The 24779-nt window shown below is 38.6% G+C and overlaps 1 protein-coding gene across 5 annotated transcripts in view; it reads right to left on the bottom strand.

Moving 5' to 3' along the window:
* rpgrip1l (RPGRIP1 like) overlaps window positions 1-24779 on the bottom strand; it is a 193869-nt gene that overhangs the window by 31754 nt on the left and 137336 nt on the right. The window contains exon 24 of one of the 5 annotated variants that reach the window (XM_072279561.1): window positions 19186-19317. The exons of the other annotated variants lie outside the window; for them this stretch is intronic. Coding sequence (XP_072135662.1) covers window positions 19300-19317 — 18 coding nt within the window. The 3' untranslated portion in view covers window positions 19186-19299. Of the gene's footprint in view, window positions 1-19185; window positions 19318-24779 lie in introns of those variants that run through there. 5 annotated transcript variants of the gene reach the window in all.

Raw genomic sequence — 24779 nt, 5'->3', positions numbered from 1 at the left:
AGGTAAGGAAACAGGTTTAAAGAACCATGGTTTTTTGAGACACTGGTTAAGGAGATGGAGGATATATAGCAGGTACAAGGAGAAAATGAGATAGTTGAGTATAAGAAATGCAAGGGAACGCTTCAGGAGGAAATCAGGAGGGCTAAAAGAAGGCATCACATTGCTTTAGCAGAGAAGATGAAGGAGAATCCCAAGGGCTTCAACAACACTATTAAGAGCAAAAGGATAGCAAGGAACAAAATTGGGAAATCTGGAAAATCAGGGTAGTCATCTATGAGTGGAGCTGAAAGAAATGGGGGCAATCTTTGGATTTTATGGATCTAAATTTATCTGGAAGATGGACACAGACTCTATAGATGTGAGGCAATGAAGCAGTGAGATAATGGACCCTACACAAATTACAGAGGAGGAGGTGTTTGCTATCTTGTGGTAAATTAGGGTGGATAAATTCCCAGGGCCTGACAAGGTAATCCCTTGGAATGTGTGGAAGGCTAGCACAGAAATTGCAAGGGCCCTAGCACAGGTATATTTCAAATGTTCTTAGTCATGGGTGAGGTGCCAGAGGAATGGAGGATAGCTATTGTTCTGTTGTTTAAGATAGGCTCTGAGAATAAGCCAGGAAATTATAGAACCATGAGGCTGACATCACTGGTGGGAAAGCTACCAGAAGGTATTCTAAAGGGCTGAATATATATTTGGATAAACAGGGACTGATTAAAGGATGGTTAATGTGGCTTTGTGCATGGTAGGTTGTGTCTAACCAGCCTCAGATATTTCTTCAAAGAAGTTACCAGGAAAGTTGATGAAGGCAAGACAGTGGATGTTGTCTACATGAACTTCAGTAAGGCTTTTGACAGGATCCTGCATTGGAGTTTGATCAAGAAAGTTCAGTCGTTTCACATTCAGGATGAGGTAGTAATTTGGATTAGACATTGGGTTTGCAGAAACCAGAGAGTGGTAGTAGGTGATTGTTTCTCTGTCTGGAGCCCTGTGATTAGCGGTGTGCTTCAGGGATTGGTGCTGGGTCCATTGTTGTTTGTCATCTATATCAACAATCTGGATGATAATGTGGTAAACTGGAGCAGCAAATTTGTAGGTGACACCAAAATAGTGGATGCCAAGGAAAGCCATCAGAACTTGCAGAGGGAACAGTATCAGCTGGAAAAATGGGCTGAAAAATGGCAGATGGAATTCAATGCAGACAAGTGTGAGGTGTTGCACTTCAGAAGGACCAAGCAAGGCAGGTCTTATACAGTGAATGGTAGGGTACCAAGGAATGCGGTAGAACAGAGGTATCTGGAAATACAGATCCATAATTCATTGAAGGTGGCATCACAGATAGGTAGGGTCATAAGGAAAGCTTTTGGCACATTGGCCTTCATAAATCAAAGCTTTGAGTATAGGAGTTGGGATGATATGTTGAAGTTGTACAAGACATTGGTGAGGCCTAATTTAGAGTATTATATGCAATTTTGGTCACCTACCTACAGGAAAGATATCAATAAGATTGAAAAGAGTGCAGAAAAAAATTACAAGGATGTTGCCAGGTCTTGAGGGCCAAAGTTATAGGGAAAGGCTGAATAGCTTAGGATGTTATTCCATAGAACATGGAAGAATAAGGGGAGATTTGATAGAGGTATACAAAATTATGAGGGGTAAAGATAGTGGAAATGCAAGCATGCTTTTCCCACTGAAGTTGGGTGAGACTACAACTAGAGGTTATGGGCTAAGGGCGAAATGTGAAATGTTTAAGGGGAACATGAGGGGGAATTTCTTCACTCAGAGCGTGGTGAGAGTGTGGAATGAGCTGCCAGCTGAAGTCATGGATGCCGGTTTGATTTCAACATTTAAGAGAAATTTAGATAGGTACATGGATGGGAAGGGTATGATGGGCTATGGTCCAGGTGCAGGTTGGTGGGATTAGGCAGATCAGTAGTTCAGTGTAGATTAGATGGGATGAAGGGCCTGCTTCTCTGTTGTAGTGTTCTATGACTCTATAATTCTATGATTTAAAGCTTCCTTGAAGTTGGGCAACATTTTCACTGGTTCCTGGGAACCTCTGGTTCTTGACAACTCAAAAGTGAATAAGGGGCATTCTGTGTGGTAATGAGAACCTTTAGGGCATGCATTGGGCTGTAACTTCATTAACATGATTTCCACTATCAGCCAGTGCTAACCTTATTATTTTTATACTAGATCATTGATCTAACTAAAGCCAGTGAGCACTAACTAAAGTCATGGCTTTGCCATTGTGATCGGAGTTGGTGAAAACATTCCATGTGTCTTTGGAACTTGCCAGGAGTCTTAGCACCACCCATGGGGGAGAGTGGGCATTCTAATTTAGGCTTTTGAAGCTTTGGTTTGCAACCTACTGTGGTCCAAGAAGCCCTTATTTTGGATAGTCAGTTAGAGGAGATATCAAACAAGGAAACAAAAAAAAAAGTACTGAGATGGAGCTAGATGCAGTCCTACAAGAAGTTTAGCAATTTCATACATGCAGTTAAGGTTAGCGAAAGCATCATAAAATACCATCAACCAACAATTATACTTCAAGCCACACACAATTGTTTTATGTAATATATGCCACATTAATCATATATCCAAAATTCATATGTACCTTCACTCCTCATGCACTTCATAGTTATCCCAAGACTACATGTACATCTCTTAGCTTTTACATATTGCCAGCTATTCATTCTCAACAAGGAGATCACCATGTTAGAAGACACACAAGCACAATTCTCCCTCTGTCTTTTTCCTGGTAAAGTCTGCTCATAAGCAGGAGATTGGCAGAGGACGAGCACGGTTGCAATGGCTCAGCTATTACAATTGGAGCAGCAGCCTGCAGTGATATAGATTTCATCTGATGATACATGATCATCCGTCTCACATTTACTTCCCCCTCATCCCACTATCTCGTCTGATTATTAGATGGCAGCTCCAACTTCTACCCTCCTCTCGCCATATTCAACTTTTGTGCCTTCCTTCTCCCAGAGAGCCAAAAGCTTTCATTTGCATAGCTGGTAGGTACAACACTAACAAATGAGACAAATCTAAAAAAAAAGTGTCTCATCAGACTCTCAGCCAGTAGCTCAGCCACTGGTAATTTACTCCTGTATAAAGTAACTCAGAATAGTCTGGGTGCCAAAGGAGTCAGAAGAGAAAGCCCAGGTGCCAGCTTTTTGTTATCTAGCTGCAAAGCAAGTTCTGTCTACGTGATTCTGATGAGGAATTTGAGGAGTCTGCTTATAGGTGAAGATGACAGGGATATATAATGAACAGTTTGGTGCATTCACAGACCAACCTGAAATGCCAACGAGCAAGTGAAAGAACTGCTCAACCTTGCATACAGTTTTGCAAATTGTAGGGAACAACTGCAGCATAAACTATCTATTCTATATATATCATACTTATTCTAGTGACACATACTATACCAATCGATGAACAGAGCAAGTATTTAAAATTTTATTTAGAGATACATCATAGAACAGGTCCTTCTAGCCCAACAACCCACCTATTTTACTCGAGCCTAATCACAATACTGTATAATTTACAGTGTCTGATTAACCTACTAACTGGTACATCTTTGGATTGTGGGAGGAAACTGACGCACTGTGAGGAAACCGACGCACTGTGAGGAAACCGGCATGGTCATGGGAGAGAACCTACAAACTCCTTACATTTTGTGCTGGAATTTAACTCCGAATTCTGATGGCGCTTTGTTGTATTGTAATTATAAACACACACTACTTAATCAGGAAAGAGAAATAAAATGATGCTGGGAGTCTAAAATAAAACAGGAAGTGATAGAAATATTCAAAAAGTCATTCAGCAATTGTGGAGAGAGAAAAATAGAATTAATGCTGTCACCTCCCTTAAACATTAAGTCAGTGTCCCTCTCTAGACATGCTGCTTGACCTACTGATTATCAGCAGTATCTTGTGTTTTGATTACATCATCAAAAAATTTGTTGCTAATCATCTCATGTAGTACTAAGCCAAGTACTCCAGTTTTGTTGGATTTGCTGTCTATATTCTAAGTTTTATTGTGTGGCTGATCAAAACAACATGAGCCATTCACGCTGATAGTTTTTATTCATGAAACTGTCGATGTATACTGAATTCTTAACAGTACCCAGATGCTTTAAATAAAAAAGTCAATAATAATTGGCACTGCGAGAACTGATTTTTAAAAAATAAACTTTTAGCAACAAAAATATATGTTTTTGTGCCAAAACAAAGCTTATGATTTCCATATTCCATATATTCGGGCACAACTTTCCCTTATTCCTAGAATCACAGTTAAATAGCTTATGAATGCATTTGATGATAATCATTGCTTTAAAACATCTGGAATGCAGTGTTTGAAATGACGGTGGAGGCAGATTCAATGGTACTTGAAAAATGAATTGAATGAACACTTGAAAAGGAAGCGTTTGCAGGGCTTTGGCAAAGAGCAGATTGGACTAATTGGAGGGATATTTAAGATAATTGAACGGCTTCATTTCACATGATTGTGTGAAGAGTCAGAGTTCTATTATGTTCAGTTGGTACGGATATATCATTGTTAAAGGCATACATATTAAATTTCAGATTAGAATGTGTTTCCATTTGAACATCTGAAAATATAAGATTGTAATCAGAGGTAATACTAGCATTTCAACTCTTCAAAAAATGTCAGAACCTGAAGTAATCACACAAGAATAGTTAATTCCATTAGAACTCACCAGTGATAATGATTACCAAACCAATTCACTTGCCATAGATCTTTGATCATTACAAATCCTGGGGAACAACAGGATTTTGGAGGGAATATCCACCAATTTTGAAAGCAGCAGAACAGGCTAAGGCAGCATACAGGATACTTGCCTTTACTGATGGATGTCTAGCTTATAGAGAAGGGAGGTCATTCCAGAACTGTAAGAAACATTAACTAAGCCACAATAAGAGTACTGAAAACACCGCAGGAAGGGTGTGATGACACTAGAGAGGGTGCAGTGGAAACTTACGAGGATGTTGAGAGGGCTGAAAAATTAGTTATGAATAGCTATTTAGCCTGGATTATTTTCTTTGGAACAAAATAGACCGTAAGAAGTATTTGTGTTATTTTCTGCTTTATTTCAGATTTCCACAACTTGCAGTGCTTTGCTTTACTTTACATATACTCATAGGAGATTTAACTGAGATGTACTATATAAAATTATGAGTGGTTTGACAGATTAAATAGAAAGGATCAATTTCCTTTATCAGAGAGTTCAGTAATTAATGGGTCACAGATTTAAGTTAATTGATCAACGGATTAGAGGGGAGTTGCTAAAGGGGATTGTTTCACAATCTGCAGTGAGGACTGGAACTGACTGCCTACAAAGGGTACTTCCTTAATATGGCACCAAATCTTGCCATATTAAGGAAGTACCAAGGTGATCAGTAGAAGAGCCATAATCTGCGGGGCTGTAGACCAGGAGCCAAGAGGTAGAATTAATCTATACATTTTTGGCCAGAATGCACACAATTGGCTGATGAATTTCCTCTGTTCTCTATGATTCTATTGCATGACTTCTATCAATGGTGTTCCAAGTGCCAAGTAAGATATTCAGCAATAGAAGGAAGATAGAAATTATGTTGAATGGAGAATGTTCCTTTATATTTAGTCATCTATTGCAAGATCAGTATTTATTCTTGAGAAAGGTGTGGGGAACTGCCTTCTTGAAATGCTAAATCCTTTAAGATACAAGCACATCGTATTATCTACTAATAACTTGTATATTAAATTAGCAATGCTCACATCTAAACAGTAAAGTTGCATGCATCAGGCAAATTATTATCACTCTGAACAAAATAAGTGGTTGCTGATTTAACCTAAAACCAACTGAAATTCAGGTTTATTTCTGGTACCAATCAGACATAAAGAACAAATCCACATGATTTCAGTTTCACAAATTCAAGGGATTGTTATTTTTGACACACAATTTTGAGATTATATAGACAAAATTTTATTCTAAACCAAAATGCTATTCCTTAGAAGTTGGCCCCTATAGGAAAGAGGATGGATGTTTTCAATAAATTCACAAAGTATACAAACTTAAGAGAAAGCAAAAGAGCTTTCAATTAAATCTGTCAAATACTCATGTTTAATTTCAAACAATACCTGCGCACATATTGTGTAATTCTGATAACATGAAAACACATTTATAATTACTCAGATCAAATATGACATTGGATTCATCTAAAGCACCAAGATATTTTCATGACCACTTTTTGAGCAAGGCATCAACTATGAGCTACAAACTAAAGATCTTTCATAAGGGCAGAATAATGTGATATGAAGCAATTTTAAGAACTTGTTCAGTTAAAATGACTTTAAATAAGAAAACACTTGCTTGTAATGTTGAAGACAGAAAGAATAGCTGCAGTGGAAATGCTTTGCAAGATTTACTCCCATAATAGGTTTTGTTTTCCAGTAATAATATACTGTAGGTTTATTCTAGAGATTATGTTAATCTTAATAAAGATGAGTCCAAATCAGTAAAAATGAAAAAGGACATTTAAATTTTCATTGATATGTCTGCACTAATGGAATCCCTCATTCACTGGTTCAGCCACAAAAGTTTAAAAGTAATCAGAATTACCTAAAAAGTTTTATTGAATTCAAAATATGATCCTTTTTGTTTTTTTTTATTATAGTTGATAGTTGCTCCACTTGAATATCTCTCCGCACAATTGGCAGGCTAAGATCAACTGCACAACACTTTCCAATAATATTCTTTAGTCCTAACCAAATAGTTTATAACATTTCATGTGCTTTGTAGCATAGAGAATATAACAAAGAAGAATAGATCATTTCTGTTCTTTCTCTGTTTTGATTTCTGTGTTGCTGAACGATGGGATAAATGGCTGACTTATTTTCAGGTTTTTGCTTACGTTCTGTGACTGTGAGAAACAAATCTGCAGTTCAAAGTGACTCACAATGTTGCGCAATACTTCACGTAGTTCTGGGTCTGCCATTGTTGGAATGATTAAAATAACTAAGCAAATTGGCTTTACACTTTTAAGATTAAAAATGGATAAAATCTTATCTACACCACCTTGGGATATTCCATCATGCTGAATCACTCATTCATGTGGAATCTATCCAATTTTAATTCCATTGATTTCATTTGGGTGCTTTGACCATTTTAATTAATCAATGTCAGCTGTATCTCAGTTAGTAAGAAGTTAAGGGTACACTCCTCACTTTATCATCATTACCAAGCTAAGGGATTAATCTAGTTCTCAAGGTCTTAAGGCACCAGATGTACCTAAAAGTGCAGCAGCTGTTTAATTGTTATTTTCTTTGCAGTTAACAATTAATTGTCTGCTTTTATTTTTTATATAATTAGTTATACACAAGCTACTGCTTACTATGCTTCCTAGTGGTTACACCAGTATCGTTCTGGAAACTTGCCTTGGTAGTACATTATTTGAATAGGAGATTTCTCATTGGTTGACTCTTATCTACACATTCGAATGGAATCTCTCTTCCCTATGTAGTACAAAAAAGCTGACCATGAGACAAATGCCATCTTTTTGCTTCTGTCTCCCTTTACTTAGCAGACTGCTATCACTGTCCATTTCCATTTTTGTTTGTTCTATCAATATTAATAAAATAATCATGAAGCAACAAGTTGTGTGCCTCTTTCCTGACTTCTGAAAGAACTTTGAATTAAAGCATCAGAATCCAACAGCACCATTCGTACCTAAAATGCTCCAATCCATAGTAATGTAATACATGCATGCAAAACAGCACAAAAAAACCTGCATTATATAGAACTAAGCTAACTCATAATCAACAGATCAAGATAGAATCTCAGCAATCTTACCATATCTAGCCATACATGTCTGTGAACAATTACCCAACTAATAGCAGCCTAAGCCTTCAGAGACAAGCCCTTCTTCAAAGATGGCAAGGCCCACATTTGAGAATTAAAACCAAATATTTGCAACCATGCTTAGCCAATGTTGCAAGTACAATGTTGATAATACATCTTGGCTTTTTATCTTCATAGAAGTCAGTCTTCAGCCAATTTGAGTTACTCCACATGATATTAAGAAAGAGTTGAAGTACTGGAAACAAACAAAAAAAGCCATAGGAGTTGTCTATATCCCTGCTGGAGTATGGAGGGCTTGTACTCCAGAACTAGCTACACTTCTAGCCAAGTAGCTGCAGGACAGTTAAAATTCTGGGTTCTATCAAATATGTGGAAAAATGTCCGCATACGATCTGTTCACATAAAGTACAACAGATCCAATCTGGCTAATGACCTCTCAAGTTCAACTTGAAATTTAATTGTCATTCAACCATACTCATGAATACAGCCAAACAAAACAGCATCCTTCAGGGACCAAGGTGCAAAACACAGTACCAATAGTCACACACAGCACAGTTGTAATAGCAAAAAAACATACAGTCACGAAAAATAATATAGCCCAAATCCCTGAGTGGCATGGCCTGTAGATTGATGGTGCATGGAGCTATGTTTCCCAAAGACCAAGCACGTAGCAGTTCTTCATCATGCGCTAGTGCTGCCAGAGTTGAACACAATCCAACTTGCCTTCCACCGAATGAACACTGGAGAGCAGCACTGACTGGAGGAGCCAGCCTCCAACCCTGCACAGATTCTAGCAGGCCTCTGCTCTCCCTGACACTGTCTCCAGCCTCCCTCCAGCAGAGCTGCAAACAGGTGACACTGCAACTTGGGGGACTGGTCCGCACAACAACTAAGGCAATGCAGCTCCCCCACTGTTGGTCTCGCCAATGAAATACTGAACTGGACTTGTAGTCTTCTATATTATCAATGCCCAACAGGGTCTTGTGATCACAATAAAAACGTCCAAGAGAATCATTTGTACAGCTTGTTGGGCTGCATACCGTCTCTGCACAACAACAGTATGCAACAAGTCTAGGCAACAACATGGTACGCAAATAGTTCAGCTCCATCCCTATCCAGCAACTTGGATTGCGACAAGTAAAGGAGTTGAGAAGAGGAGCTATTAGGGGAGAGGTGGGGGAAAAAAAGGAACTGGGAGCTTTACCAGAAATTGGAAAACTTGACATTATGCTATTGGGTTATAGTCTGCCTAAGCTGAATGTGAAGTGTTGCTCCTCCAGTTTGCATCGGGTCTCATCCTGGCAGGGGACCTGCAGTACTTGATGTTCCTAATATCTAGCAGTGTCTTGTGATTGTGAAAAAGACACAAAGGATGAAAAATTATTCCTTTGGTTGGACCTGGAGAGGCTTTTGTGACCATGTGCGCCATCATCTTACTAAAGGAAGCCCAATTAGTCTGCTTTCATTTACAGTGATATCATGTAGTAATAACTACTCACCAATATCTTGCACCAGCAAGGCAACATTTGACTAAATGATGCCTTGATAAAAGTGAAGTCAACGGGTATTAAAAGAATAACACTCCAGTGGGTGGAGTCAGACCCTGTACAATGTTGTGCATGTTATGAGTCAATCATTTTCAACTATTTGATGATAAAGTAAGATAAAGAAAAGGCGATTTCTGTTCCACTTAACTCCTCAGTAAATGAAGTAGTCCACGCTAGCATGCAACAAGAGCAAGACAAAATTCAGGCAAGTAAAAAGCATAACATAAACAGGTTAGGCAATGGCCATGTTTAACACAGAGAGTCTTTGACAATCAATTGTATTACCACCTTCAAATTGCTTGCTATCAACACTTCAGGGATCACCCACCATTGAACAAAATCTCAACCAGACAAGCTTCATAAATAAAGTGGACACATAGGGGACACAAGATACTACAGATGCTGGAATTTGGAGCAAAAACCAATGTGCTGGAGGGACACAGAGGGTCATGCAGCATCTGTGGGAGTAAAAAAAACTTGATGTTTTGAATTGATAAGCAGAAACACAAAGCACTAAAGCACTACCAGAACTGAAGAGGGGAAAAAAAGGAAATAAGAGTTTTACCAGAAATTGGAAAATGGGTTGTAAGCTGCCTAAGCTGAATGTAAAGTGTTGCTCCTCCAGTTTGCATTGGGTCTCATCCTGGCAGTACAGAAGGCCAAGAATGGACAGGCAGTGTGGGAATGGGACACAGAGCTGAAATAATCTGGAACTGGGAGGTCAGGATGGTCATTGTGGACTGAGCATAGATTGCTGAGTTGTGCTTAGTGTCGCCAATATAGAGGAGGCCTTGTTGGGATCACCAAATGCGATAGACAAGGTTGGATGAGATGCATGTGAACCTTTGTCTCACCTGGAAGTACTGTTTAGGTCCCTGGATAAGTACGAGGGAAGAGGCGTAGGGACAAGTGTTGTATCGACTGCGAGGATTGGGAAAGTGTCAGGGGTAAGAGAGAGATGGATGTGTTGGGCTTAGTGTACCACAGAGTCACGGAGGGTGTCTTCAATGTGGAAGGCAGAAAGGGAATGGGAGAAGAAGATGTGGCTGGAGATGGGATCTCGCTGCAACTGGTGGAAATAACTACGGATGGTATGCAGGATGTAGATATTCATAGGGTCAAAGGTAAGAACCAGCAGAAATCTATCTTTGTTCTGTCTGGGAGGAGGCAGAGTGACAGCAGAAGTACAAGAAACAGAGGAGATGTGAGATTGGACTCTACTAAACACAGCAAAAGGGAAGCCATGCTTCCTGGAAGAGTAAGGCATTTCCGATGTCCTGAAAAGAAAACCTCATCTTGATAGCAGATGTGGGAGAGGCAGAGAAAATGAAAGAAAGGAATGGTATTCTTCTATGAGACAAAGTGGGAAGAGATGTAGATCTGGTAAGCATATAGTAAACATCAGCAGATAGTTTGTCTCCTGAGAGGGAGACAGAGAGATATAGAAAAGGGAGAGGAGTATCAGAAATGGTCCACGTAAATAACGTGACAATGAGATAAGGCCAGAAGCTGGATATCCTGAGGCTCACTTCCTGATACACATAACCTTTTCCATCTTCTGTAAGTACAAGTCAGGAGTATAATGGAAATTTTTTAAGAAACTTAATGCTGTCCAGGAAAAAAGGAGCCCAGTATCTCATTAACCACTTAAGAACATTCATTCACTCCATGACTGGCACACACTGGCTGGGAGAGGTTTCATTTACATATTACTCATTATCTTTTTGACAACACTTCTAAAATCATGAGCTCTACCACCAAGGAGGGCAGGGGTTTCAGGTGTACACAAACTTCATCACCTACAAACTGTACACCATGCCAAGATGGATACATATCACCTTTCTTTCATCACCACTGGGGCTAATTCCTGGAACTTCATTCCCACCTCCATTGTGGAAGCACCTTGATCAGAAATACTGCAGCACTTCAAAGTGTTGACTTATCATTTCAAAGGACAGTTATTATAATTTTAAAAAAGTTGTCAAAGCAGAAAATACTGCAAAAACTAAGCAGATTAGGTGCCATCTATGGTAAGCAAAGCAGTTAGCACTTCAGGTAGGTGACACTTCTCTTGACCAACAGACCACAATCAGTAAGGATAGGCAGCAATAACCTTGCTATGATTTTTTCTCAACATTGGTGTCCCACAAGGCTGTAAGCTTATCCTCTTATTCTACTCCCTGTACACTCAGTCTGTATGGTCATACTGTGATCATTTACAAGTTTGCAGATGATACCACTATAGTGGGCCTTATCTCATATAACAGTAAGTCAGAGAACCAGAAGGAGACAGAGAGCTCAATGATATGGTGTCATGACAACAACCTTTCCCTCGATGTCAGCAAAAACGAAAAAGCTGGTCATTGACTTCAGGAAAAGAGGCAGTGCACATGTGTCTGTCTTCATGGATGGTGTTGAGCTTGAGAGTGTTGAGAGCTTCAAGTTCCTTGGAGAGAACATCACCAACAGCCTGTCCTGGTCCAACCATGTAGATGTCATGGCCAAGAAAAACTCGGCAATGCCTCAACCTCCTCAGGAGGCTAAAGAAATTTGGAATGTCCCTGTCAACCCTTACCAATTTTTACTGATACCTCATAGTAAGAATCCTATTTGGATGCATCATGGCTCCGCCTGAGACCACAAGAAGCTGCAGGAAGATCTGGACATAGCTCAGCACATTATAAAAACCAGTCCCCTCCCCATGGCCTCAGTAAAACAATCAACTTAATGAAAAACCTCACTCACAAAGACATTCTCTTTTTGCCCTCTCCCATCGGGTAGAAGATATAAATACCTGAAATAATGAACTGCACCACCAGATTCAAGGACAGCTTTGAGCGCGCTATTATAAGACTATTTAATGGTTCCTTGTACAGTAAGATGGACTGTGGAGCAAATCAAGAAAACCTCCTTGCTAAAAGGATATGTACTTATAACCTTAATAATATTTATACTTTGCATATTATAATTTTTTATTTATCAAATAACCTTACTACCAGCAATATTTTAATCACAGAATATGGGGTAGTGGAGACATAATTTGTCCATCTGTGCTGATCACCCCATCCTTGACTAAGCTGTTCCACGGTGAACACGATCTGTTATGAGTCAACATGATGCTTTCAGATCAGGCTACGCATGGCACATACGTCTGCTGCACTGCTCAGGTGTGTTTCTGGGGTACAGGGGCTAGCGACCCTTGTGCCTGTTTTGTTTTCTATCGCTGAGCAGCAGTGAACCATCTGACTGGCCTATCAGAGTTCTCTTTGGGAACTAGTTGATCTGATCAGCATTTCAGATCTGGCTATTGTTCATGATTGCACTTAATAAAAAAAAAATCACATTGTATCCGATTTCTCCATCAAACATTCACTACTGTAAAAATCTCCTTAATCTAAGACCTGGTTATATGCAAACTCAAGTATACATATGATATACCCTTGAACTGTTTAATCTCAAAATTTTTCATTTCCTATTGTGTGAAGTCGGTCTCTCTGCAACTACAGCTTCTAATTAAATTAAATCAGATGTAATAAAGAAGGCCATGGGTGCAAATAAAAGTATTCACCTTAGGTTGAGTTTTCTTTAAAAGTGTGCCTTATATAAAGCATGATGAAAAGCTGATGCTTCAAAATATTTATGTTTAATGCTTTACAGTATATGGCTGTCAATTTTGTAAATGAATAGTATATGCTCTTAATTTATAGTGTCTATCTATCACTAGTTTCTAAAAAGTAATTATGAGCATCTAATATAAATACAGTGTACAATGTGACTGATATCCATCATTTGGTCTAGTTAAAGCACAAATCATACAAACTGTCCTCACAGATGCGAACAGCAATGAGTAGTAATAAATTTTGAAGTGTTATACCTATGATCTTAAATAAATATATGGCATCAATTAAAATTTCTGAGAAAATAATTTTGGTTCACTGTTTGCTGTTCTATATGACTTTATTCTGCATATCCAATTTCTTACAACAAATCACCTTTTGCTAAAATTTAGTCCCATTGGGTTCCAATTAAATTAATTTACAGAATAAAATTTCTTATTTATCATGTACACTAAGACCACTGAACTTGGTCTATTTTCTTCATTCATTGGCTAACTACTAACATTTGTGTCATATTCCTCCATCTCATTTGTTATTTTCTGCTTGAGTTATTCATTTTATTTTTGCACAAAACATAAAAGCCACCACATTGCTGAAAAACATTGATGCTCCACTTGATTAAATTTAATGAATGAGGTCTTCCACCTTCACCAGTCCCATAATATGAGTTTACTCTTTATGGCCCAAGCTGCAGATAATAATGTTCCCAAAGAAGAAAAGTATTTTTTTAATGACCTAGTAGCAAAAATCACATTGCGAAAAAACTAAGACAACTCCAATCCCATTAAATTTACAATGTCCTTCTACCTGACACACAGGAACAAGTCACACACTGGGATCTCATGGTCTAGTTGAACAACAGTCTCATGAAGCTGCTTCATAAAGACTCATCTTCTCCAAAAAACTCTCCACTGGACAGGAATTCATTCACATACACTTTGTCACCTCCAATCCAGAAACGGGAAATCTCCATCTGTAGTCACTGAGTTACAGGGAGAGCCAACCTTGGATAACTAAGCAAATAAAGGAAGGCATCAAACTAAAAAGCTCATGCATACAAAGTACCACTAAGCGAGCAATAAAGTAAGGGAAGACAGATTATGAAAATAAACTAGCACAAAATATAAAAACAGATAGTAAAAGTTTTTATAATTATATAAAGCAGAAAAGCGCGGCTAAAGTGAACATGGGTCCCTTGGTGGATGAGAAATGACAGAGGCTTTGAATGACTATTTTGTGTTGGTCTTCATGGTGGAGGGCACATCTAATATGCCAAAGAGAGATGTTATGGATGCGATGGGAGGTGAGGACCTTGATATAATAGCAATCACTAAAGAGGTAGTGCTGAGCAAACTTGTTGATCTGAAGATAGTTAAGTTCCCTGGTCCTGATGGAATGCATCCCAGGGTACTGAAAGAAATGACGTAAGTTATAGTAGAGGCTTTGGTGATAATTTACCAAAATCCTCTGGACTCTGGGCAGGTCCCGACGGATTGGAAGACAGTGAATGTTACGCCACTGTTCAAAAAAAGATGTAGGCAAAAGGCAGGTAATTATAGTCCGATTAGTTTAACATCTGTAGTTGGGGAAAAAGCTTGTAGCTATCATTAAAGAAGAAATAGCGAGGCATCTGGAAAGAAATGGATCCATCAGGGAGATGCAGCATAAATTCATCAAAGGCAGGTCCTGTTTGACAAACTTACTGGAGTGTTTTGAGGATATAACGAGTGCTGTGGAACAGATGGGCGTTATTCACTTGGACTTCCAGAAGGTGGAATGAGGTGCTGCATAAAAGATTATTCATAAGATAAGGATACAAAGAGTTAGCATGAATAGAGGATTGGTTAACCTATAGAAAGCAGAGAGTTGGGATACATGGGTGTTACTCTGGTTGGCAATCAGTGGTAAGCGGTGTGCTGCAGGTGTCCGTGCAGGGCCCGCAATTGTTCATGGTATACATTAATGATCTGGAAGAGGGGACCGAGTGCAGTGTATCTAAGTTTGCTGATGATACTAAATTGAGTGGAAAAGCAAATTGTGCAGATGATACAGAGAGTCTGTGGAGAGATATAGGCAGATTAAGTGAGTGGGCAAGGGTCTAACAGATGGAATACAATGTTGGTAAATGTGAGATCATCCACTTTGAAAGGAAAAATGGAAGAGCAGATTATTATTTAAGTGGTACGAAATTGCAGCATGCTGTTGCGCGGAAGGACTTGGGAGTGCTTGTGCATGAATCACAAAAGGTTGGTTTGCAGGTGCAGCAGGCTATCAAGAGGGAAAATGGAATATCGGGCTCCATTGCTAGAGGGATTGAATTTAAGAGTGAGGAAGTTATGTTGCCTCTGTATAGGGTACAGTGAGGCCACATCTGGAGAACCCCATGTAGTTCTGGTCTCCTCACTTGAGGAAGGATGCTTGCGGTGCAGAGGAGGTTCACCAGGTTGATTCCAGAGATGAGGGGGTTATACTAGGATGAGAGATTGAGTTGTCTGGAATGGTACTCACTGGAATTCAGAAGAAGGAGAGGAGATCTTATAGAATTATATAAAATTATGAAAGGGATAAATAAGATAGAGACAGGAAAGTTGTTTCCACTGATAAGTGAGACTAACTAGGGGACATAGCCTCAAGATTCGCGGGAGTAGATTTAGGACAGAGATGAGGAGGAACTGCTTTTCCCAGAGAATGGTGAATCTGTGGAATTCTTTGCCCAATGAAGCTGTGGAGGCTACCTCAGTAAATATATTTAAGACAAGGTTGGATAGGTTTTTCCATCGTAGGGGTATTAAGGGTTTTGGGGAAAATGCAGGTAGGTGGAGATGAGTCCATGGCCAGATCAGCCCATGATCTTATTGAATGGCAGCGCAGGCTTGATGGGCCAGGTGGCCAACTCTTCCTCCTAATTCTTATGTTCTTATGTCAGCATTGTCTGTGTGCCTGGTACTAGGCTTCTTAGACAGGCACATTACTAAGAGTTCCAACATATGAATCATGGGGATGGGGGATGTAGGAAGGGGTGGGGAGAGCAGGTGGATGCAGAAAAAAAGTCATGTTTGTGCTCAATGACTTTTCAAATAAATATTTTCCTCATCGACTCAAGAGAAACTCTGACCCAAGAATGCTTAAACTGCAGAGAAGCATCCAGGAAGGCTTTGATAAATTTGAATCTTTCCAACAGGAGGAAGCAGAGACCAAGCAGAAAAGCAAAGAAAGCATAACATAATCCCAAACAATCTATTGATGCTGCGTAGGCCTTACAAGGCATTTCAGAATCTACAGAACTATGCTGAAAGTAAGTCACCCAATATCCTGAAGAGCCAGCTAAGTAGATGAAGGTGACACCTTTCAGAAGTTACAATAGTGAGAATTAAATTTTCTGTGGATCCAGAACTGCACAATCATAATAGATAATTTTGTAGATCATCTGTTATGATATTTTTAAAGCAGAATTCTAACTAATTCTAAGGAACACAAAAAAGAATACAATGCTACAGCCCTGCAGACCTTCACACCATGCTGCCTTCATCTTATGAGAGACGGCACACCACACAATCAAGTTTATCTATGCCTGCTCATGCTGTTTCTATGCCTGATGCGAGAACCTACACACTGGATAGAAGCTTCCTTCACTGTGCTATCAGAATTTGGAACAGCCTTCCAGATGCTGTGGTTGGAAACATCTGCGATGATAGGGTCCAAGCCTACAAGAGTCAGTGCACAAAAACCTATCATCTCTGGGAGGGAAGTCACATGCTTCTTCATAAGCTATCATGAAAGGGACTAGGATGGCAATGCTTGGTTGTTGGTAGGTAGGGTTAATACCTGACTTTCAAGAGCACTTGTGAGCTATGTTCCGGCTGGAGATAATCCTTAAACTGCTGGAGAACAGTGCGGAAAGAACAGGTGCTGTTTTCTCCCGGTAAATGTCTCTCTCCAGCAGACTTTATCATGATATCGTATTTGTTAAATAGGGTACCATGCACAATTCTGATTTGATGGAGACAGTCGTGAGAAGCACGGAGGAACATCTGGAGAAACTTCTGAAATGCCTGGTTCGCTGCCACTGCTACTGTGCGATCGAGAATCTCCGGAGGGAAGGCCCCAAAATCCTTGCTTTGCCTGCTGCTGGTGGCCGGGGCTGGGGTCAAAGAGCTCAGCAGAGATGGTGCTCGGTGTCGGAGGCTCGAAGTTTTTGGATGACTCGGAGTCGGACTGTGGTCAGGCATGGCAGGGAGAGTTTTCTTCCTTCTCCCGTCTGCGTGAGATGTAGGACTTTCGAGAGACTTTGAACTTTTTTTTTTACCATGCTCATGGCCTGTTCTTCATCAAGTTACGGTATTGCTTGCACTGTTATAACTAAATGTTATAATTATGTGGTTTTTGTCAGTTTTTCAGTCTTGGTCTGTCCTGTGTTTCTATGATATCACACTGGAGGAATATTGTATCATTTCTTAACACATGCATTACTAAATGACAATAAAAGAGGACTGCGTGTCCTCATAATCTAATCTAATTATGATCATCATGACTCCAGTATTTCTACTATTTTTTAATGTTTCTTAATTGTACATATGATTTTTTTTGTGTTCTATCGCTGAGCAGCAGTGAACCATCTGACTGGCTTATCAGAGTTCTCTTTGGGAACTAGTTGACTTGATCAACATTTCTGATCTGGCTATTCTTCACGATTGCATTTAATAAAAAAAAGAATATATAACAACATCAGAGTAACATGAGAAGTGTGTTAAACAGTGGGGAAAGAAGCTTAGGGTTGTGTCCCTGGGTCAAATAAAACCAAAGAAACTTGCTGGTTAATATCTGACACCATCTCCAACCGATGAATGTCCACTTTTCATGGGAATTCAACATAGTACCATCAGTGTCATACGTGGGTGGGGCTTCAGGATTGACTGCCTGAGGGCTCGTTGCTGCTTGCAGACCACTCTGCTTTGGAGGACAATCATGGCAGCACAAATGAACTCATAGGGCCACTAAAAGTGCTGATATGGGAACAGTATGGATTGCCGACACCAGCAGCAAGCCAGATTGCACACTATCTGATCCATGGGAATTGAGTACTGATTACCCTATGCAATGCTAGGTAATCTGAGAGAGACTGGGTTCTGCCATAGGGCTTTATGTGGTGTCCAGCAACAGAGGGTTGTGACAGATGCTGAACCATGTTACTAAATGGCTCTCACAATTCTAACATGGCCTTTTTGTAAATTCAAAACCTCTGAAATTTCAGTGAATAAAACAATGCAATCAAGATAACAACCAATGACAAAATTGGCCAATAAGAATGCTGAAAGCAATTTACTGTGCGGGTAACACTAAATTACTATTTAGAACATTCTCTATCCAACATGGTTTACTCTTTTCCATGCCTCATTGAAAACTACAAACTGAACATGGTTATCCAAAATTACAACAGAGACCACATATTTTAAGAGTATATATTATACACTTTTGTGATTGTGCCTTGCTTGGCCAAACAAGCTAAACAGTGATACAAAAGCAAATTATTGCAGATGCTGGAAATTAGAAATAAAACCAACAATTGCTGAAAACAGCCAGAAAAGCAGTATTAATGTTTCAGGTTGATGACTTTTTAATCATAAGCATTATCCTGATAACACAATATCTTTCAAAATAGTGGATAAATAATTTTCTGCTGGCCAATCTTTGAATCACCAGTTTGTAATCATACGAACACTACCTGGATTAATAGGCAATCCAAGTTGACAAGGAATTTACAAATGGTCACTAATTCCTTTGATGGAATATTGCGCACAAAAACAATAGACAAGCCTAACACTGAAAATGTAATAACTATGAAACATGGTGAATTGGACCAGACAAAGAAAGTGGATAGTATGCACAGGTTAGTTGTAGACTTGGCCAGTATCCTTTACACCTTTTGGATCTGGCTTTCTTGTTTCAGTTTAAGCAAAAAATACTCTAAATATCTAGATGTTTGAGTAGTGTTCCACTATCAGTTCATTAAAGCTATGTACAGCATCGCCCTCATTTAAATACCCCTTTCTTTCATCCTATCACTATTGGTCTTTGCTGTATTGCTCACTTTCTGTACAACTTGACACTGTTGATAAAAAGAAATCAACCTGAAGTGTTATTCTTTTTCTCTTTCCACCATGCACGTGATCTGGACTATTGTGTATTTCCACATCTGAACCATCCCTAACACGAGAAAGTCTGCAGATGCTGGAAATCCAAAGCGATGCACACAAAATGCTGGAGAAACTCAACGGGCCAGGAGCATCTATGGAAAAGAGTAAACAGTCAATGTTACTGGCAGAGACCCTTCATCAGGACCCCTGTCATTACTGCCATCTTGTTCTTTTAAGGTGTTTGCAGAAGGCAAATATTAACTTCTGCAGAATATTATTTCAGCTTTTTTTCACTTAATTTGAATGTTCAGATTTTAAGTTTAAGTACAGCTGTTCTGATATTATTATCTGCACTAATTATTTAAAAATAATCTAATTTTCTCTGTCACCAGAAACCCTGCTGATGGCCATTCCTCCATGACCTCTGTTACTTTATCAATTCACTGGCTTGGTACAAGATTAAGTTTTTCTTTTGAACAGATTGATATAAATTAAATTGAATGGAATAACTAGGATATTATCTTATGGCAGCAATATCCGTTTTTCCTCTGGTCTCTTTCTGGTTCCTTTGGATTGTTTGCTTACATTAATTGACATCACACCCTGGAAGCAGCTCTCCCTCTTACATGATAAAGTCTTTGCCAATTGGTGTTCCAACTTGCCTCTTGAAATTTGCCAAAATTTTTATTAGATTGTTAAAAAGCTGAAGGGCGCTGATTATCATATATACCATAGAACAGAGCTGTCACTTTGCTGGAAGAACTACTCAGTTATTCCTAGACTGAAGGCACAAAATTTCATCCAAAAATAGCAATGCAAATTTCTGCACCTTTTGAGTGCAAACTGTATCTACAAGGTACTGACAATGACACAACATCAAAGAGACAAATTTGAATCGGACCTCAACTAATATACACACTTCAACCTTCCTTCAGGGAATGTTTGCCACAGTCAGTTAAGTTGTTTGAAATAAAAAAAAAGGATGAATGGAAAGGAGTTTCCTTATATCCCTTGGGGAACTACAGAAGTACAATTCATTAGGAAATAAAAGTCAATTTCAATAAGAGTCATCTAGCACAGGAAAACTGAAAAATCTAATTTTAATTAGAGTTGATGTAGCTGATATCAACATGTAGATTTGCACAGAGCTTGGTGTAACATTGCACCATTACTACCATAACTATTATGACAATTTCTATGACAGTGACAGAGTTTGAACCGTCAAGATGATTTAATTTACGGAAGGATAATCAAGATAGCTGACTTTGATCAATACAAGTTTTATTTATGTGATGATGTGAATTAAGAAGAGAAAAACAATGTGAACTTTAATGGCGGTTACCTAAACATAATAGTCGTAGCTAATCTGAATAGAACCTGCAGTTACCAACTCTCATAGAATTTTATTCCTGGTCCTTGACGATTCTAGAAGTTAACCTCATCTTTCACTATCTTATATTTAAAAGCAAATTTTTGTGTTTCCAAAATTAGCTATTGCCTTAGAATAGTGTTCACCAGTAAGCTTTGATAATCACTTGTGGCTGAACCCAAAAGGTATTCTAACATTCCATAGAAGAAATGAGTCCCAAAATAAACCACTATGACACTGCTTACTTCATTCTTTTCCATTTTCACTTTCCCTTCTGACTACATGATTAAACAACTCTCATAAAGATAATAATATCTTCAGAATTTATCATCTAATTTCATATTTTGCATTCTCTTATGGGGAGCATTTAACTTCAGTTATGTGTCTGATTGGATTTCAGCGCTGAAATTTAATTTCACACATCAGTAATGTATTTTGTTGATTTATTATTGTCTCATGAACTGAGGTACAGTGAAAAACTTGTTTTTCATTCCATTCATACATATAATTTCATTAAACTCTAGTTTAAACTAGAGATGCAGGAAATGGGAACCAGAGTACCAGGGCAGCTAGTGGAGTGGTTGTGGGGTAAATAAATGTTAAGCCTACACACAAAGACAGGAACAGAAAAGTTGGGCATGGTAGGACTAATGTTCTGAGTTCCATCTATTTCATTGCAAGGTATATTGTAGGTAAGGCAGATGAGCTTAGAGCATAGATCAGTACATGAAATTATGATATTGTAGACCTCAGTGAGACTTGGTTGCGGGAGGGGCAGGTGCGGCAGATGTGGTGAAGGAGAATCCTAAGGGATTCTACAGATATATTAAGAGAAAAGGATAGCAAGGGACAAAATTAGTCCACTTGAAGATCAGCATAGTCATCTATGCATGGAGCTGATAGAGATAGGGAAGCTCTTATATTGATTTTTTGCATCTGTATTTACTCAGGAGACAGATCCAGAACCTATAGAATTGAGACAAAACAGCAGAGATCATTGACCTTACAGAGATTGCAGAAGAGGAAGTGCTGCTGTCTTGAGGCAAATTAGCAGGGATAAGGCCCCAGCATCTGACAAGGTGTCCCCTTGGACTTTGTGGGAGGATAGTGCAGAAATTGTGGGGGTCCTGGCAGAGATATTTAAAACATACTGAGGTGCCGGAGGATTGGATGATAACTAATGTTGTTTCATTGTTCAAGAAGGGCTCAAAGCTAGGGTTGCCAACTGTCCTGTATTAGCTGGGACATCCCGTATATTGGGCTAAATTGGTTTGTCCCATACGGGACTGCCCTTGTCCCATATTTCCCCTGCTAAGGTAGAGCATTCCTATGAAACCGTTCGTAAGCTGAAATGGCGTAAAGCGAAGAAGCAATTACCATTAATTTATGTGAGAAAAATTTTTGAGCGTTCCCAGACCCAAAATATAACCTACCAAATCATACCAAATAACACATAAAACCTAAAATAACACTAACATATAGTAAAAGCAGGAATGATATGATAAATACACAGCATATATAAAGTAGAAATAATGTATGTACAGTGTTTCAGAAGCGGAAAGATTAAGCCAAAACCGATTTTAGACAAAAATCTACATATGTACGTATGTGCACGTCACGCATGCGCACACAGGTGCCCGCGCAAGACTTCATGGTCATGGTAGTGTTTCTCGGGGTAAACACAAGTGTTCCATATTTGACTGCTGCTTTTGTCCCTTATTTGGGAGTGAGAAAGTTGGCAACCCTACTCAAAGCATAAAGTGGGAAATTATAGGCTGGTGAGCCTAACATCAATTTTGGGTAAATTATTTGAAAGTGTTCTATGGGACAGGTTATATAAGTATTTGGATAGACTATGACCGATCAGTTATAGTCAACATGGCTTTGTGTTTGGTAGGTCATGTCTAACCGATCTTATACAGTTTTTCATGGAGGTTACCAGTTGACGAAGAAGGGCAGTGGATGTTGTCTTCATGGACTTTAACAAGGACTTTGACAAAGTCCCATATGGGAGGTTGGTCCAGAAGGTTCAATCACTTAGCATTCACGATGAAGTTGTAAATTGGTTGCAACACTGGCTGAGTGGGAGAAGCCAGAGTGGTCGTAGATGGTTGTCTCTCAGGCTGGAGGCTTGTGACTAGTGGTGTGCCAAAGGGATTGGTGCTGGGTCTTTTGCTTTTTGTCATCTATGTTAATGAATTAGATGATATTACGGTAAACTGTATCAGTAAAGTGCAGATGACATCAAGATTGGGGGTGTAGTAGACAGCAAGGAAGGCTATCAAGCAGGAACTGAACCAGCTGGTAAAGTGAACTATACAATGGCAGATGGAATTTAATGCAGATAAGTGTGAGGTGTTGCACTTTGGGAGGACAAACCAGGGTAGGATCAGACATGAATTGAACATAATGCTAGGATTGATTGGGTGGCTGTTCACATTAGTGTAGACTGGACTTCAAGATCTATTTGAAGGCTACTGCTTGCATCAATTACTAGCAAGTTAGTGCTTGAAACTTATTTCATGAAAAGAAATGATTTCATAGCAGAAATTTTGATAATCCATGTTCACTAACAAATTTGTGCATCAAAGATTGCAAATTGACATTTAGTTATAATGTGAAAAGAAAATTAATAGATTGATATATGCTTGCAAGTAATAACACTATTGAAAATGTTTACCTTCGTGTGCGTGTGTGTGTGTGTGTGTGTGTGTGTGTGTGAGAGACAGAAAATGATTTACAAGCATATCTTTTATCTTTTGAGCACAGACCAAAACCAACAATGTTTCTTAGGCATGAATAATAAATGTGTTTAAAACTGGCAAAAATGATAAAGGATGTCAGATGATCACTGTAGTTATTATAACAGAAAATGGTTTGACACATTGTGAATGAGGATAAACACACAGTAGTATTCTCAAAAATGCATACTTCATGAATTGTGGAATCTGTGTTTCCAATAAACGTTTTTCCTACTAAATATTACAAAATTGTTAATATATTGTTCGTTACTTCAATTTGAAAATGAGGTGATCAGGCAAAAGGTTAGACAGCTTTTAAGTACTGCCAACAGAACTCATACGTCTGTTTTATATCTATTTCTGGGCACTGCACGGAGCTTTTAATCAATGTATTATAGATCAAATTCATAATCTTAACTTCTGATTATTCAAATACATTAAATATTCATAGATAACAGTCCAAATTTTTACATTTTCTTGACTTTCTTCTCCATTAATTATTATGCCTGGAAGCTTTTCAGAGGAAAAGCAGCCATCAGCTTGACTGAACTTGACAAGCTGGCACAACCCAATTACACTACTGCTCAAAAGAGCTTTGATGTAGTGGAAACGAAAAGAGATAGGGGCAAATTGTACAGCACATTATGTTAATGACTTGATTTAATACAAGCACTAAACTTTATGTAGACTGTTAAGGAAGATGCTAACACTAATTACGCCACTTTGGTGAGGAAAGGAGGGGACAAGCATTTCATTCTGACAAAGTGCAGCTCATAAATGTTGTAAATGAAATGAAGTAATCTGTGTTTAATTATACATCACTGGCAGTAAAACTAGACAGGATCTATAGTGAAGCATGGTCTAGAAAACCTGTTGGATTTCTTTTTGATCAAAACATCTAAGAAATAACTCCATGAGGTATAATATTCCAGTGGTATAATACTATAATTGGTACACCACTTTAATTACAATGCTTACCATGAACAGATAGTTGCATTTAAAATCCAATCAGTATGCATTGCAAATTACCATATAATTGAAGATCAGCTGAGTTACTATGTAATTAGAAGATCTACTGGGTTCCACACCTTAAGCATTCCTGGAAGTATATATTTTCATTATCTTGCAGTCAACAGGAGAGAATATAGTCTTTAATCCTATAATTACTCTTTCTATCTGCCAGGATTTTGCCTTGTGGTCTCTTGCCTTCCTAAGTTTACAAACTAGTCTACTGAAGGTACAGTCACCTTAATTATATGCATTTCCACTTTAAAAAGCATACTTGAATGAACTTCAAACTCAATATTAATAAGAATTACCAAACATAAATTGTAATTTTATATTTTTACATGCAGATCGAGAGTCAATAATTGGGGACATTTGCTTTTTTTCCCCCAAGTCAAAATGCAATGCAGGTATAATGACATTCCATAAACTTTTAGTTTGCAATGAAATCAATAATTATTAACTTCAGAATGTCAAGAATGCAAATATTTTAATGCAG

This window comes from Mobula birostris, chromosome 15 (assembly GCF_030028105.1).
Source record: "Mobula birostris isolate sMobBir1 chromosome 15, sMobBir1.hap1, whole genome shotgun sequence".
In the NCBI taxonomy this organism is placed as follows: domain Eukaryota; kingdom Metazoa; phylum Chordata; class Chondrichthyes; order Myliobatiformes; family Myliobatidae; genus Mobula; species Mobula birostris.
Note: the sequence above shows the minus strand (reverse complement) of the source record. Positions and strands in the feature narration are given on the sequence as shown.